This window comes from Papaver somniferum, chromosome 1 (assembly GCF_003573695.1).
Source record: "Papaver somniferum cultivar HN1 chromosome 1, ASM357369v1, whole genome shotgun sequence".
Lineage (NCBI taxonomy): Eukaryota > Viridiplantae > Streptophyta > Magnoliopsida > Ranunculales > Papaveraceae > Papaver > Papaver somniferum.
In genome coordinates, this window is record NC_039358.1 from 140,272,470 (window position 1) to 140,288,734 (window position 16,265).

The 16,265-nt window shown below is 38.0% G+C and overlaps 3 protein-coding genes and 1 long non-coding RNA gene across 5 annotated transcripts; 1 reads left to right on the forward strand and 3 right to left on the reverse strand.

The window, feature by feature from the left end:
• Positions 1-2,144: 2,144 nt before the first annotated feature.
• Positions 2,145-5,261, forward strand: LOC113302656 (ras-related protein RABA5a-like). Its single transcript, XM_026551605.1, has 4 exons — positions 2,145-2,511; positions 3,325-3,497; positions 3,649-4,117; positions 4,627-5,261. The coding sequence occupies exons 3-4, from the start codon at positions 3,778-3,780 to the stop codon at positions 4,953-4,955; spliced, it is 669 nt and encodes a 222-aa protein (XP_026407390.1). The 5' UTR covers positions 2,145-2,511; positions 3,325-3,497; positions 3,649-3,777; the 3' UTR covers positions 4,956-5,261.
• Positions 5,262-5,564: 303 nt separating this feature from the next.
• LOC113302643 lies at positions 5,565-10,930 on the reverse strand. Of its 2 annotated transcripts, none has more exons than XM_026551588.1 (8): positions 10,630-10,930; positions 9,005-9,548; positions 8,178-8,885; positions 7,809-8,087; positions 7,351-7,713; positions 7,101-7,275; positions 6,850-7,008; positions 5,565-6,328 (listed from the first exon to the last, which is right to left on the reverse strand). In XM_026551588.1, exons 1-8 carry the CDS (start codon positions 10,633-10,635, stop codon positions 5,905-5,907), a joined length of 2,658 nt encoding a protein of 885 aa, XP_026407373.1. In that variant the 5' UTR covers positions 10,636-10,930; the 3' UTR covers positions 5,565-5,904. The 2 variants fall into 2 exon arrangements, with proteins under 2 accessions (XP_026407373.1, XP_026407381.1); XM_026551596.1 differs by lacking the exon at positions 10,630-10,930 and adding an exon at positions 10,281-10,449.
• A 563-nt stretch (positions 10,931-11,493) lies between these two features.
• LOC113333136 lies at positions 11,494-12,770 on the reverse strand. The gene is made up of 3 exons (XR_003351811.1): positions 12,170-12,770; positions 11,956-12,093; positions 11,494-11,655 (listed from the first exon to the last, which is right to left on the reverse strand). It is a non-coding gene; the product is annotated as an uncharacterized LOC113333136 (long non-coding RNA).
• A 57-nt stretch (positions 12,771-12,827) lies between these two features.
• Positions 12,828-13,975, reverse strand: LOC113351496. The gene is made up of 3 exons (XM_026595470.1): positions 13,621-13,975; positions 12,907-13,361; positions 12,828-12,850 (listed from the first exon to the last, which is right to left on the reverse strand). The coding sequence occupies exons 1-3, from the start codon at positions 13,656-13,658 to the stop codon at positions 12,828-12,830; spliced, it is 516 nt and encodes a 171-aa protein (XP_026451255.1). The 5' UTR covers positions 13,659-13,975.
• Positions 13,976-16,265: the final 2,290 nt, after the last annotated feature.

Consider the following 16,265-nt stretch of genomic DNA (forward strand, 5'->3'; position numbering starts at 1 on the left):
GAGTTACTTGGTTAAAAAATGCCACAGTAACAAGGAGAAAGTGTTACTTCGATTGTCTTGATGGGTTCAAAATGTGCAAGAGCCCTCCTAAATACCCAACCCTCCCACAGTCTCACTCACAGACACATATTGGGTTCTGCCATTTATAAAGATCTTGGGACCAATTTTTTAATTTAGTTACCCTGGCAACAATAATGATGATAGTCCACGGCTCAAAACAAATGACAACTGTTCAAATTTGAGTCAAGAAAATGAGATTTCTTCTTACATTTCAGCAAGCAGCTGAAATTTTTTCGGACATTTTTTTATGTAGCATCATCATCCCAAGTAGCTCTCAGATGGAGCAATTTTAGTTTATCATCTCATCGGTTATCTATCCGCATATCTAAAATCACGGCTTAGGAAAAAGTTGCAGACTTGCAACCTAGTGCGGCAGTGCCTACTAATGAAACGAATCATCTTTGAGTGTATACTATAGAATGATTATTTGGGGACCATGGTTTTTTTGGGACCATGGTTTTTTTGGGACCAGACATTAGAAGTAAATCTATGTCACCCCTTATCTAGATATTTATATTAATACCTAAATTACCTTCCTGATTAATTTTGGGTGATGATTAGTTAGTGTTAATAATAGTTAGTGTAATGATTAGTGAGATGATTAAGTTAAAGATAATTAGTGAGATTAAAAAATCAGATGATTTTTTTTTAAAGAAGTAGAATTATTGAGAGAGTAAAGTTAGAGAAGATGAAGAAGGAAAACATGAAAAACGATGGATTTTACCAACCACAACCGGAGGAAGGGTATTTGGGTACCCAGGTAGGCTTCAAACTTAGATAATGTTGGTTGAATTGCTCCAAACTTTCAAAAAAAAATGAATTTTTTTATGTAGATTTGGGCCAGTTCGGTTACCATATGTCAAGAACATGTAACTGAACACACTTGAAAGTGTAGTTCGGTTACGTTTTCCAAACACGCAGGTTACCGAACTCGCTCGTTAATGGAGGTTTTGGTCGTACAGTGTAATGTTCGGTTACCTAGGATAAAATGGCAGCTAACCGAACTTTGAACTTAATAATTTATTTGGGTACATCTTGTGTGTTCGGTTAGTTCGCAAACTTCAACGCAACCAAGTTCCCAACCGAACTGCAGGTTAAAAGTAACCTAGTGTTAGAAGTTCGGTTGGTTCGCAAACTTCAACATATTTTGCGAATCAACCGAACTGGGCTTATATATGCATATATGCAATTAGACAAACGTTCGGTTACTACGAAATTTATTTTTTGGCGAATAAGGTAGAGTTCGGTTACGAAGTTTCAAATGCAGAGTTCGGTTACAAAGAAAACTTAACATTTTTGCGAACGAACCGAACTTGTGGATTTCTCATTATTTTCGTAAACTAAAGTTCGGTGATATCCTTATTTTGCGAAGGAACAGAACTTATGGACTTGTGTTGTTCTAATACAAGGAGTTCGGTTAAAAGTATTTTTTTGCGAATCAACCGAACTTTGAGTTCGATTAAGAAAAAATTAATTCGTGATAACCGAACTTTTCTCTGAAAAAACCCTCCATTAAACCTCTCTGCAACTTCCATTTTCAACTCATTTTAATGATTACTTCTCATTTATTCAACCAAAAACGAATGACAAGTAATGGGTTTGTGAGAATATCTTTGTTAATGTTTTAAATTAAGCTATATATATATATATATTGGTGGCGATGGTTGGTGGTGGTGGTAATCGGAAGTGGTGGTGGTAATCGGTGGTTGGTGGTGGTGATAATCGGAGGTGGTGGTGGTGGTAATCAGCGGTGGTGGGCGGTGGTGGTGGTGGTAATCGGTGGTTGGTGGTGGTGATAATCGGAGGTGGTGGTGGTGGTAATCGGCGATGGTGGGAGGAGGTGGTGGTTATGTATATATAGGTGGTTATTGGATTGGTTTTAAATTAAATTAGGTTAAAAGTAGGTTATTTCAATGCTTTAGGACATCCCTTATAACTATAGGGAAGGTGGCCTAATAAAACCGTGGTCCCCTCAAAAAAACCATTCCCCCTAAAAAAATAAATAAAATAAGGCCCAGTATGATACACTCATAAACTAAACTTGCACGGTTCCACGTCTCCGTCAGACTAATTCAGTGATATATTTTTCCAAGGTCCCCTCCCTCTTTCCTTCCTCTCTCTTCTCTTCTTCTCTTTGCATTTCCCTAAAATTACACAAATAAGCTCCCTTTGTTGCGTTTACCTTGAATCGTGAACCATTTTAATTTCTCTCCATTCTTTACGCAAAGAGAAGAGATTTATATATACAAATTTTGTCTTTCTCTCTTTTTTCTCACTCATCACTTTTCTAATTCTTTCTCTTTACATCTCTCTCCCCCCCTTCTCTGATAAATAGACAGACCGATCTAACTGGACAACAACAAACCACTTCACCTCTCTGTTGTTGTTGTTGATTTGTTTTTGATCACAAAACAATCAAACTTACATCTCCATCTACTTCATTTCATTAAGGTTGGTAAATTTTTCATCCCCCCATTTCTTTAATTTCATTCGTTACTCTTTCTGTCAATTTAACTAGTTTATTGTGCTCACTTTGTTGAATAAAAATTAGGTTTAGACTTTAGTGATTAGAATCATGATATTCAAATTCTGCTGTTGAAATCTTACCAAAGATCACAAATTTGAATGTGGGGGGTTTTCAGTTTTTCATCTTTTGATCGTGTAAATTTTGACTTTTAGTAACTGATTATTAATGTTGTACCAACTTGTATAGACAGACACAGAAGTGAAAACCCTATTTAAGGGAAAGAAGTGTAGCATAAGTAGCTAGGAATCAAAATTCTTTCATTTCACCCTTTTCTACTTTGGTCCAAAATCTTGCAAACAAAAAAAATTTGTCAGTTTTTTTTAGTGGAAATATTTTGGAAAGAAAAGTTTGTTATTGAGGTAGAGGAATGTCTTTGTGATGATAGTGTTGATAGTGAGTGGGACCCATTGACATAAGAAGAATGATAGTCAAAAAGGTGCAACTTATTTTTCCTATTCATAGCTAAGTTTTGAGAATTTGTATATCCAACTTATCTAGTTTTAATAGTGATTTTTTTGCTTTTTTTGTGTATCTCTTGGAAGTGATACCATTGAGATCAAGGTTTTTCTCTCTATATTTGAAGTTTTTTTTTTGTGTAGTGTAAGAACTAATCAAGGAGTGTAGAGCTTTGTTTCATAGTTTTTGATCTTGTTTATTTTCATTGGCTCTAGACTTAGTTTCAGTATAGCTAAGTGGATATGTTTCTTTGCTGAATTTGTTCATTTCATTCTATGCAGACTGCGGGAAACTAAAGCTGGAACCTTATGTAGTGTTGGATGTTATCTATCAGCTGGATTGGGGCTTGGTGCACACTTATTATGAAGTTTTCTGCCAAATAATAAAGCAAAAAAATGTGGAATTCTTGACTGAACTTGCCGTAGTTACGTTGGATAATATTGAACCCCAGGAGGTGCGTTCTTCAGTTTTTGTGTACTGCATTGGGTTATTTCAAGTGACCACAAAATCTTCGTACTGTTTTTTTCTTTTCTTGTCTTACTATGTCTTCCTTTCTAGTGTGTTATGCTTCTTCTTGTTCTAACATGATGTGTTTAATTTTGAAGGGGGAATTGTAGAATTTGTGTGCTGAACTCCAACTGTGAAGAAGCTGAAAACCAAATAGTATAGCCGGATATGGTCCCTGCGATATTACTCTAAGCATAACCAGTACATAAAGAAAGGTATTTGAGCAGATGGCCTTTTATACAGAGGAAGAACAAACTGAGGATTATCTTTTCAAGGTTGTTTTAATTGGTGATTCAGCTGTCGGTAAGTCAAACTTGCTAGCAAGATTTGCTAGGGATGAGTTCTACCCAAATTCTAAATCAACCATAGGAGTTGAGTTCCAAACTCAAAAGATGGATATTGATGGGAAGGAAATTAAAGCTCAAATTTGGGATACAGCAGGCCAAGAACGATTTAGAGCCGTGACATCTGCATACTATAGAGGTGCTGTTGGAGCTCTTGTGGTTTACGATATCAGTAGACGTCAGACATTTGATAGTATCGGCAGATGGCTTAACGAACTTCACAGTAAGTGCTCTTTAACTTTTGCCTTACGATAACTGCAACACTTGTTAATCTGATGAAACAAGGATATGAGCAGAGGGACTGCGAGGTCTTTCAGAAAGAAAAAAAAAACATAAATGTTGGGGTGTAGAGTGTAAGAATCCAGGAAAGGCCCAGTCATGATTAATCAGAACTTGTAACCATCCAATCTTTGCCTTGCCTACACATTTCTATTAACTTTTTAAGGTGTTACCGAAAGATTTAGGATTCTTAAACAAGCATGTGAACAAACAAGGAGGATTGTTTCCGTCTCCTGAAAAAATGCTATCACATTAGTATGCTTTAAGTATCCATTCAGATAGATATTATGGGAGATGATACTTTTTAGTTGGCTAGTCAACTTGTGCTGGGACAGCTATCCAGTTAGTATGCGGCAACCGCTAAACTGCCACTTCGATGTATCTGTTTAAATCCTTGTTAGCTTATTGTTATTGAAGCAACACTTTCTGTTTTCTGATTGTTTTATTAAACAGCTCACTCGGATATGAATGTGGTTACCATTCTTGTTGGGAACAAATCTGATTTGAGAGATGCTAGGGAGGTAACAATGGAGGAGGGGAAGTCCCTAGCAGAAGCTCAGGGGTTGTTTTTTATGGAAACTTCAGCGCTTGACTCATCCAATGTCAAAGCTGCTTTCCAGACTGTCGTTAAGGAAATATATAACATCTTGAGCCGAAAAGTAATCCTTTGTCAAGAGAACAAGAAACAAGATACTGGATGGATGGAGAATGGGAAGACTGTGGTGCTACAGGCTCCGAACCATGAAGCAGATTCACAAACTAAAAGGTGTTGTTCGTCCTAGAGTAGTACAAACTCTTTGTTGTAGTCTCAGTTAAGAGCTGACCCAGGGCACAAGTGATCAAAGAATCTACCCAGAAACAAGGGCACTCTTTTGTTTATTTTTTTTTTTTTTGCTTTGTCCTCCCCTATTTTATGTTTTACATGCACTTCACTTATGGCCTTATGTGGCCTTAATGGAGAAGATCTAAAAATATAGCTTGGGACGAGCACCACCATGTAGATCATCCTGGAAAAGACACTGTTTTAAGTCGTCTGGAATGTGTTAAATGCTGTCACGTCGCGGAATACATCAGTCACGAATTTCTTATCTGAGATTTCTATATTTAACGGAACTTCTACGGAAATAAGACAACACACTTGAAAGTTCATATAAATTGGCTCATCAATGTGACATTAAAGTGCACCACAGTCTTCCCATTCTCAGACGTTGAACGCTTTTTATGACCTTAAATCTTCATGGTTCGGAGCTCCACACTACCACTCTACCAGGGTTCATAGTATCTTCTAGTGAGACCTTAAATCTTTTAAAAAGCTGGAGTACATGCCAATGAGGACTCCTACGTCTGAAAATTTTCACTTAAAAAAAATAGCTTGATCGAGGAGCTTTCCATTTTTGTCCAGCAGAAACACTACCCAACATTTCAGCTTAAAAAACACTACCATTACATAAGTCTTCTGCTATAAAGCTAGTGAATTTACATTGAAATGAAATTATTTAAAGAAAGCGAAACCTTACTACAGGGGGGGAATTTACTCGAGCAAAACAGTAGCTATTGACTAATAAATGTCAAAATATTATATATCTAAATCATGATACCCCAAATAAAGGCCATTGCCTTCTCCAAGAATATCCAGTACATTTATTGACGGGCGACCATCTTCGACAACATTCATAATTTACCAATCATCTTTTCCTATGTGCACCCATTTTCAGCGGCTTACAAATGCTTTCATGGTGGTGGGTTGTCAAAGCTAGGGAAATCATTCTGCTTTTCCTTCAGTTTGTCTCCATCTGCACCACCGAGACAGGAGGTTGCAAGCGGGTTTACATCAACTATGTTATGAAGTGGATGTGTGCTATGGTTTTTGTCCTGAGCTGCTACTTGATCCAGCGTTGAACGCTTATCCTCAATCATTCTAATTTGAGGACTTGAGCCTGCTCCTGCAGCTCCTACTCTGTTGTCAATGGTATCCGCATCGTGCTCTTCCGACCCAGGCTTTGGTGTTAAGGCTTCGTTACTGTAAGTTCTCGGAGCAGGCATGTCATGGTTATGCTTTCCCTCATATGTGGTTATGAGTAGTTTCGGATTGTGTGATGACCTCTCCACATGCTTCTTCATTGAGCAACCAGAATTTGAGCATCTGTAGTAATTTCTACATAACAAAAAAAAACAAAAAAAAACATAAAAACAGTGCAAGTATAAAGACAGCTGTATGGTGGAAAAGCCACTTTCATGTGAAAATCTCCTACCAGCTTGAGCACATTCGGGCAGCGAGACGAGAGCATCATTTAAATACATAGTTTTGAAAATGTTAACAACAAAAGTGATTCTGATACATCTGACACATTAATGCTGGGTGTCAGAATAACTCCCTGCATGTGGGGAAAGGGTCGGGTCGCATTTTCCTACTCTACGTTTCAACCTTAGAAGAGAAGATACAGATCTGAGGAACATAAAAGGTCAAGGGTGGAGGAATACTGCAGTATCCACTCCTTGAATAACAATAAGGAGAGTCAAAGAGTTCACTGATAATTTAAAGAAACTGAATCCTACTGTAATAGAAGAAAGCACCAGGGAAGCATTCAATTGCTACTTCACTATTGCCCTCTCAACCGCAAAGGAATAGTTCATTGTCTACCAGAGAGGATCTATTTCTTAAAGGGATCTACATACCTTGGATTGGTGTTGCCTTTCACCATTTTTCTACCGTATTTGTGCCAGCGGTACCCATCATCCACTACATCAACCTCACTAGGCTTTTCGACAACATAACGCGGTTCCCGAACGGCTCTACCCATTGCAGAAACGTCTAAATCATCAACGTCTTTCTTCCTGCTTCCAATTTATTCACCACATCAATAATCATATTTATACACGAAGGCACCTACATATTTCAATTAGTGTCTGAATTGAACATTAGTCACCTGCGTTTAGACTGCGGGTCATCATCACCCTCAACATCATCGCTGACCCTATTTGATTGTGTAGTTGGAGATTCCAAATCATCATCACTTGCCATGACAACTGGATGCTCGTTGGCACCTATTATCTTAATATAATGAGATGTCTGGCTCTGGCCCTCTTCATTTGATGGCTTGCCTGCAGAACATAAAACTATAAGCAGTTTTGCCATGCATAAGCAATTAAAAAACAACAGCGGTTTTGTGTGCTAACCATCAGATCTTTCATCCTGGACAGACAGAATTGCACCCCTAGGCAGAGGCTTGGGATGATCATGCTTCCCCTTGTAAATAATCTCTATTATCCTACCATCATGAGATAGTCCCAATTGTTTTTTCACCTGGCAGTTCGGGTACGTGCATCTATAATAGCTTCGCGGGAATTCGTTTCCCTTGATATGTTTTTGCCCATACTTCCGCCAGTTATATACATCATCAGGTAATCTCTCAGTTGGTATTAAAGAACTAGTTCCTTTTTGATAAGATTGTCCCGCTTGGAGCCCACTGTCTGGGCCATCAGTCTCCCGCTTTTCATTAGAATCAACAGGTAAACCATCTCTTGAAGAGACCATGTAAACTGGACGTTTCAGAACACGTAAAGATTAGAGCCAGATTCGTGGTTGAAATTCAAGGTCTCCAATGAAAAAAAAAAAAAAAACTGTTTTCATTAACCTTGAATTTGTAGAGACGGCTCACTTTGCTGGTGAGTTGGCACTGCCACCGCCAACGCATTGCTGGTCTCAGTATTGGATTCAGAGCAGCTTGCCTTAGATACTGGATCACGATCATTGTTCACTTCCTTCCCAGGCTCATTCAACTTAGGACCCTGATATTTTACATCCACATCAGTTGCTGCAATATGAGATGTGGCAACATGAGCAAGCTCTTGGGGTTGGATGCTCTTTGGATTGGTATCGCATGATGCTATGTCATGTCCATTTGATGAGTTATCTACAGGGAACAAAAGAAGAAGGGAACCTTAGCCATGAATTATCAAGCAGTGACAGGTCCATAAATTCAGGCATAACATTCCTTGCATACCTTTTTTGAGATTTAAAGAAACTCTATCAGATTCTTCTTGGATAGACAGTATTGTACCAACTACCATTCGACTGCTTGGCTGAGGTTTAGGATGATCATGAGTTCCTTTATATACAATCTCCGTGAGCTTTCCATCATGAGAACGTTCCAGCTGTTTTTTCACCTGGCAGTTAGGATGCGTACATCTGTAATAGCTCCGTGGGAATTCACTTCCTGAAATACGTTTTTGCCCATATTTTCGCCAGTTATATCCATCTTCCGACAATCTTTCAGCGGCCATCAGAGGCCCTTTGAGGTCAGATGGCATAGCCTGAACTATGCTGTCCAAAACTTGTCTCTGCTGCAACTCATGAGAGTCAACTTCAACAGGTACAATGGTTCTTGACGTAACCATCTGACCTGGAGAATTTGAGAAAGTTGAGGGTGTTGCTGCTTGAATCGCCAAAGGTGACACAATTGCAGGGGACTGGCATTCACCTGGCACCTCAACAGATGGTTTCCTCCGCTTCTGTTTTAACTTAGCCGGAGTTTTGCTGATGGACATTGCGTTGAGCCCAACACATTTTATGGAGGACTCTGGATCATCACATTCCGCGACCTTGATATCATCGGTCAGTTTTGGTGCTGCACCTGAAATTTCCTCACTTTGTGCTGTGATGGGAGAAAAACCAGAGATACCATTTGGTTCGGTGAGATGAATTTGTTTTTCTGCAGATAGAAGAGGGTACAAAAAGAAACCAATAGTTATTACCTTAAGTATCCAAGTAAACTAAGCCTATGAAATAAAAGTTCTAAAAGGGATCTTTGTTCAATGAACAGAGTCATACCAACGGCCATTTCACTGCTTATCTGCGCAGGAAGATCGTGCTTTGCCTTATACGTAATCTCTTTCGCCGGCCCGTTATAAACAAAAGGAGTTGTACCAACTGCCATTTCATTGCTTGGCTGTGGTGCGAGATGATTATGGTTTCCTTTATAAGTAATCTCTTTTGTCTGCCCTTCATAAGATCGTATTACTTGCTTCTTCGCTTCACAGACAGGATTGAAACATTTGTAATAGCTCCGTGTAGATTGATTTCCTTTTACATGTTTCTCCCCATATTTTCGCCAGCTATACACATCATCCGATGATCTGCCATCATCTGGGCTCTGCCTCTTCCTTGATTCATTAGAATCAATTTCCATCGGAGCACTAGGGTTTAAAGCAACCACATAGCCAGGCGTGTCTGGGGTAGTTGCAGATGGTTGAAATCCCGGAGAGGAGTCTTCCATAGTTTTGCTACTAACTAATAACAAAGCCTGAGACTGGCTTGTTTTACCCTGGACTTGCATTAGCAGGTCACGCTTTTGGTGAATAGACCTTGCAGAAGCCTTTGAATAATAAACAATGTCAGAAAACCACAATCCTCAGATTAAACAAGTCTCCTCATGCAACTAAAAATGAACACTTCAAGCTGCCTTTAGATTCACTAATATGATTCAAATGAGCTTGACTTTACTAGACACTCTTTCATTACATAACAAACAAACAACAACAACAAAAAAAAACCCTCCAGGGTTCATCTCAAATCGAATAAAATCATAACAACCTGTTAATACTACTGATGTGCTCATGTTTTGTATCTTGGCGTGTATAACACCTTAGCGGAGTTATATATATCCATATTGAATGAGAGAAAAGATCGTGGGGTGAATCAAATAAGAAGCAAGTTCATAAGTATGCATTAAGGGAAACTCCAAAACACGATTAAAATTTGATTTATGATATAGACTTTAACAAAGACCAATCATGGCACAACAAAAAGAACTAAATTGGTTCAAGATGAGCCTTTCCAAAACAAGACAGTAGGTGACTTATAATCAAGAACAAAACTCTACGATATGACTAGCGCTTGGATGCTATCATCATCACAATGAGAACAAGAGATAGATTTAACTTAGCACCAGCTAGACATGCATCCTCTTATTCATAATTAGGGAACTAGGAACCCGGCTCCGTATTACTCATACCCAAAATTTATATAACTAAAAATAAATCCCATAGTCATGAAGACAACACTACGTGAAGTAAGGGGATGCATTTTTTTTTAACAGAGCTCATACCTTTTAAGTAGAATACAGCATAGAAAGTGCAAATTGTTGACAAAACCGTCGAATATTACCATGTTGGGCAATTAAGTAAAGAACCATCAAAAATAACTGAAAATCAATTAACTTCTTAATTCCAGTCTCCAACAAAAATTAAGCAAACATGATGCCCTAAATTGAGTTAAATTTCTTCAACTAAGTCAACAAATCACACCCAATTGATGAGCTAGAACCACTGAAACTAAAACTCAGAAATTTAAACAAAAACCCAAATTCAAGAGTCAATTCACAGGTATAACCTTTAAATCGTCAAACATCATCGAAGTAACTTAGCTGACTAGTAAAGGGAAAAATTAGGGCTTACCTTCATGGCTAGAGAGAAGTGGAGGAGGATCAAAGTAAATCCCCCAGCACAATTTAGAGGAAAAAGTCAAGATCGGAATTTTCTGAGCAGACACCGATCTATACTCTGAAGCTGTTCGACTTCGATCTGGTGAGCTAAAAGAAACCTTAAAATCCAAAATTTGCTCTTAACAGTAACAATTCCCTTTCTCAATAGATCTTATTCTCTTCAAACAATCGAACCCTAATTGGTACTTTGTGTGCCATCACTCACTCGGATGAAATTCTGTTTCTGGAGAATGGGAAAATCTGTCTGATTTATTATTTTACAGAAAAGAGTGAAAAGAAAGAAAAAAAGAAAAGGGATATAGGGGTATTTTAATAATTTAAGGGGTATAGTTGCGTGTTTTGGTAACCTATCGAAGACTGAGGGAAACATATTGACTCATTCACTTCCAACAATCGGGAGATTTAATTACGGAAATGTCCTCGGAATATTTATACATTGACTATCTAAACACTTGGTTTACTTTTCTGGAGATTGGTTTTACTTAAATGCCCTTAGGTCAAGAATTTGACTACAGTTTTGTTGGTATGGATCGGGTTACGACTGATCCAAACTCATCCTACCACATGGGCTTAGTTGGTGTAAGTAAGACTAAGACCTAGCCGAGGGGTAGGTATTCATCACATACGCATAGTCGAGATGGTCGAGACTTCTGCATTAATACTTGTTTGAGAAACATTTTGGGCTTTTTAATAAAGTAACCACCTTTTTGAACCATATTTAAGAAACTGGCCGTTTTTTTGAATCTTTATATAAACTGGCCGATATTGACATTTTCCATCCCGTTTTTTTCAAAAAACGGATTTAGATAGTTAACTGGCTACGTGGCAGTTAACCTGCTAGGTAAAAGACGACTTAACCCTCGTCTGAGTTCGTAACCAAACCAGTATCGAGTCAACTCGGTGACTCATTGCAACGGTCGGATTTGTAACGGTTGGATTTGTAACGGTCAGATTCAGCTTCATTCATATAAATTAGGCCCTGCAGAGAAAAACCATAGTATTTGTCATACTCAACAGATCAAAAAAATAAAAATAAATAAGACATGAGCCAAAATGAAGTAAACTCTCCAGGCAGCAGTAGCAGCAGCAAGGTAAGATTAAGATTAAAACAACCCCTAATTTCATGTTCTATCTGTGCACAGGGAATTCATGATCCAAAGGTATGTCCTTGGATTTATTCCAGGTGCAAATATATACCATGTAATGGTATAAGGCAACTATTGTGTTCAAAAGCAAAAGAAACAAACGAAAAAATGTTTTTGAAGTGTTCAATTCCAACCTGTCAGTACTTTGAATGGTTTGACGATGCCATCGATCCTGTCAAATGCAAGATGGTGAAATTACCAGTAGAGAATGGTTGTTACGCTTGCGGAGAATCTGGTCATTGCTTCAAAAACTGCCCACTGCAAAATCAAACCTGCAACAAAGATCACTGCAAATCAAAAATGGAGATGAAATTTTGCAAGAATGAACACAACAAGAACATAGCATACCTCACTTGTACAGATTGTGACGGTTTTAAATGGGTCTCAGATGAAGTCTTCATTGCTGCAAAAAACAGAATTATGCATTCAAGTTTACAACTTAATGCTATATGTAAGGAACTCAACAATCTGAAAATGTAACCTGCAAATGTACTAATAAACAACCATCCACTTTTGATTCAGCATTAATTCAAGTCTACAAAAGAAAAAAATATTGTCTTCTTAAACACAAAAAATCAGAAAACGGATCTCAAATCATTTCTTCTTAGCCTTTCCATTTCCCCTTCCCTTTCCTTGTTTTATATTCTGAGATACAGATCCAATGCCAAAGAAGTTCTGATAAAGGTTATTTATTGTAGAGGGTGGAGTAGAAGATGGTGCTATAGATGGCAGACTCATAGGTGTTGTGGAAGCTGGAGTAGAAGATGGTGTTGCCAAAGGCTGACTGCCAGGCCCTGTAAAACATTCACCAACAAATGATGTCGTTCTCTTCTTCTTGTTTGACTTAGCTGCACCCCTAACTCCGGTGGTCTGACTTGGCTCTATGTTGCTGAAGGTGAAGCTTTGTGCATCACATTCAGTCCTTTGCCTCTTTGCAGTTGGATTAGATCCCACTTCATCACTGTCATATACTGGAGGAGCTTCTGGATTCTCAATTGGGTGACATTCATCTTCTTTGGTGTTTTCCAGCTGAATATTGTCCACATCTTCAACAAACTTAACTTCATTTGTAGCTTTTGACTGACTGCAACCACTGCTACTAGCCTGAGAATGTTTGGATATGGGCACATCCATGAAACTCAGCTTTCTTGATGCACCTTCAACTGATTTATCCACACTATTTAGCCTTGGGGATCTTCTAGGGGTGGTTCCCTTTCTAACTGTCTTCTTCTTTGGTGTAGTCTTTGGAGTCCCAAACACTGTGTCTTTCATCCCCATCCACAAACATATACATCCATCCTCATTTACAAAAGAATCCTCCCAAAAATTATCAAAATCATCATTGTTTAACAATGGCAGTGGCAGACATTCTTCCTTAAACCAATATAAATTAAACTTCTCTTTAACATCCATAGACAAACCCTTATACACCATATACTTAAGTGTCATCAAGTCTGTTTCATCTCTATGGCAATCAGGAAATACCAAAGTCTCATTCTTTGGCTCCGCATATACACTGATATTCCTAAATTTGAACTGACTGCAACACAAATGAAACAAAATCAGATATAAACCTATGAAAACCCAATGAAAACCTAATTAAGCAATATTACTTAAAATCAAACACCCAATCACGAAAATTAAACCCCAATTAAACAATAAAAATTTGGTTTCAAATAAACCCTAATTACAAAGGAAAAAAAACAGAAACCCTAAAAATCAATCGATCAATTAAATTAATTAACTATCAATACAATGATTTTCATCATATATTAAGTCACGGGTTTCGTTAATCTTACCTTGATTCAGACTGTTTCAATCCCGGTTTGTACCTCATCTTCACTGTATCACCACTATCTCTGAATCCCTAAATATGTATAACTTTTCTTCCAAATACACTCTGGTCTTTCTGCTAACATCTATGTCTTCAGCAAAAACAACTTCAATAACACCAGCTTCAAACAGCTTCAATACCTAACCCTAGTTTCAGAACGAGGGAGAAGAGAACGAGGGAGAAAGAGAACGAGGGAGAAAGAGAAATTGTGGTGAGAGACCACACGGGTCTTTAAATGGGCAAGGGCACAGTCGTAAATTCTCCTACCGAGTTTGACTTATTCAACGCAGCTGACCGATCTGGTGGGCCCAGGTGTCAACTCTAACAGAAAGGCCAGTTTCTAAAAGAATTTAAAAGTTTGGCCGGTTTATTAATTATATGGTTTGAAGCAGGACACTTTATTAATTTGCCCAAACATTTATCGTTCGAGTATGGTAAGTAATTTTGAACATAACATAGGAAAAATTAAATAAAAAATATCAGACGTTTGAAACTTTATTTTCGATTTTCTTAATGTCTTTCGACTGAAAAAAAATATTGCATCCTATTCATGGTAACATAGGAAATCATAGAAGAAAAAATGTCATTGAGATGTTTAAATATCTACCCTGATGAATGAGAATTTCTGAGTCTATACAAATACAAGAATTCAGAATATTTTTTTGGGGATTTTAATAAAGTGCCACACTTTCATTTTCACATTTAAGAAATTACCACCGTTTTTTTCAAACTTAATAAAATGCCACGTTTTGACTTTCTCCATCCCGTTTTTTCAAAGAACAGTTAGCATCTGTTAGTGCGTAGGTGGCAGTTATTCATCATAGTAAAAGACATTTAAACCCTCAACTCATCATATTGAGCCATAACCGATTTAAATCGTTAGTCACAGCTAAACCCTGAACTCAAATCACCGCTCCTTTTCATCTTCTTCCCCAATTCTCAAAACCCAATATTTACTTAAAATCCAATACTTACCGGTACAATGCTGGATTCAGAAAGTGATTAAAAAAAACAAAATTGATCATTAGTTAACTTATCAATCACATAATTCATATGGCTTATACCGCCATTAATGGTTCTGCTGGTGCTTTTATGCTAATACAACTCGCAACAAAATTCAAGAACAACACACTGATATGAGATGAAAACCTTTGCAACTGATATGCGTGATTATTAATGCAAACAGGTTGTAGGCGATGGAAATTTGGCTGTGGATCTTTCACAAACAACTAATGTGCAAAAAAAAGAGATGATTAAGAGGTGCATTTCATCTGTCACATTTAACAATCAACACCATTTATAATTTTCTGCACCTGCAAATTCCACCAAGCTGCTGTGACTATGAACTGAATGATTTAGAGTTATGGGTATTTGTTGAATGTTAAGTTGTCGCAGGGAAGAAGATAGAATGATTCCATGAACCAACAGTAGCTGATATGGGTATCACCAACAAAACGTATTTGAACTGTTTGAATAATAGCCTGAACGAGCCATTCTCCCTCAATTCTTCTTTATTGTTGAGGTATCGACTAAGTTATCTGTCAGGTTTCATTACTGTTGGTTAGCCATGATATCGACTGCATACAAGAAGGAGTGTTCAAATTCTAATCTGGTTTGGGTGAGTCAGTCGAAGAAACGGCAGTTCTGTTTGAGGAGCTGTTAACCATGGCTCGATAGCTGAGTACAAGGCTCAGTTGGCATTGGCTAGGACTCGAATTAAAGGTCGAGATAAACAAGGAATTTGAGCCAGTGAAAACAGGTAGGGTAAAACAGTAATTCCAATTAAATTTTAATTTCTTCCGGTAAGATGTTGACTCGTTCCAACAAAATTGACTAACTTAGGTGGGCCTTAACAGAATTATTAACAGTTGTGACATTTAATAAACTCTGGAAAAAAAGGTGGCATTTTCTTTAATCGGGATATGCAAGTGTGTCAGTTTCTTAAATATCCCTATTTTTTTTAAGGAAACAATCTTGGCATCCAACATTATTACACTCCCAAATGTACAAACTTACCGTGTGATGATTCATTCTCTTGAGGACTGTCGGAACAACTCCGTCACCGAAAATTACTACGTTGGACCCACACAGTACATTGGGAATTTGGGTCCTTTCTCAGCCGCTCCTGCTCAGTGTAGAGTTGCCCAATGACCAAAAAAGAAATGTAAATCCATCATCAGAACTACGCGCAAATGTGATATCCCATTGGTCCAATCCACACGAGCCAAGAGTCTATCTCACGGAATATATTGCTAGGCTAGCATTTATTCTGTACGGAGTTCATCAATTTGAGAGCATTATTGTTGGGATTGAAGTTGTTGGTTGACGTGTAATCTTGGTTTGCACCCTTTGTCCTTGGCCATATAACATCCTTCCAGGTAACGGGGGTCAACTTTTGTGACCCTTAGAGCAACTGCAGTGGTGCGATCAAAACCAAAGATCAAAAGAAAAGATCAAATTTTGGTTTAGTCCGTGTTGTCACGTAATGGTCCCGATTAAAATTTGGTCGCGCGTAATTTAAATCTCCGCCCCAAAAAAATTTCATCGGGCGTATCTCAAATGTCCGCCCAATCAATCACCAGGCACACTTTAAGTTTACGCCTGTCAACA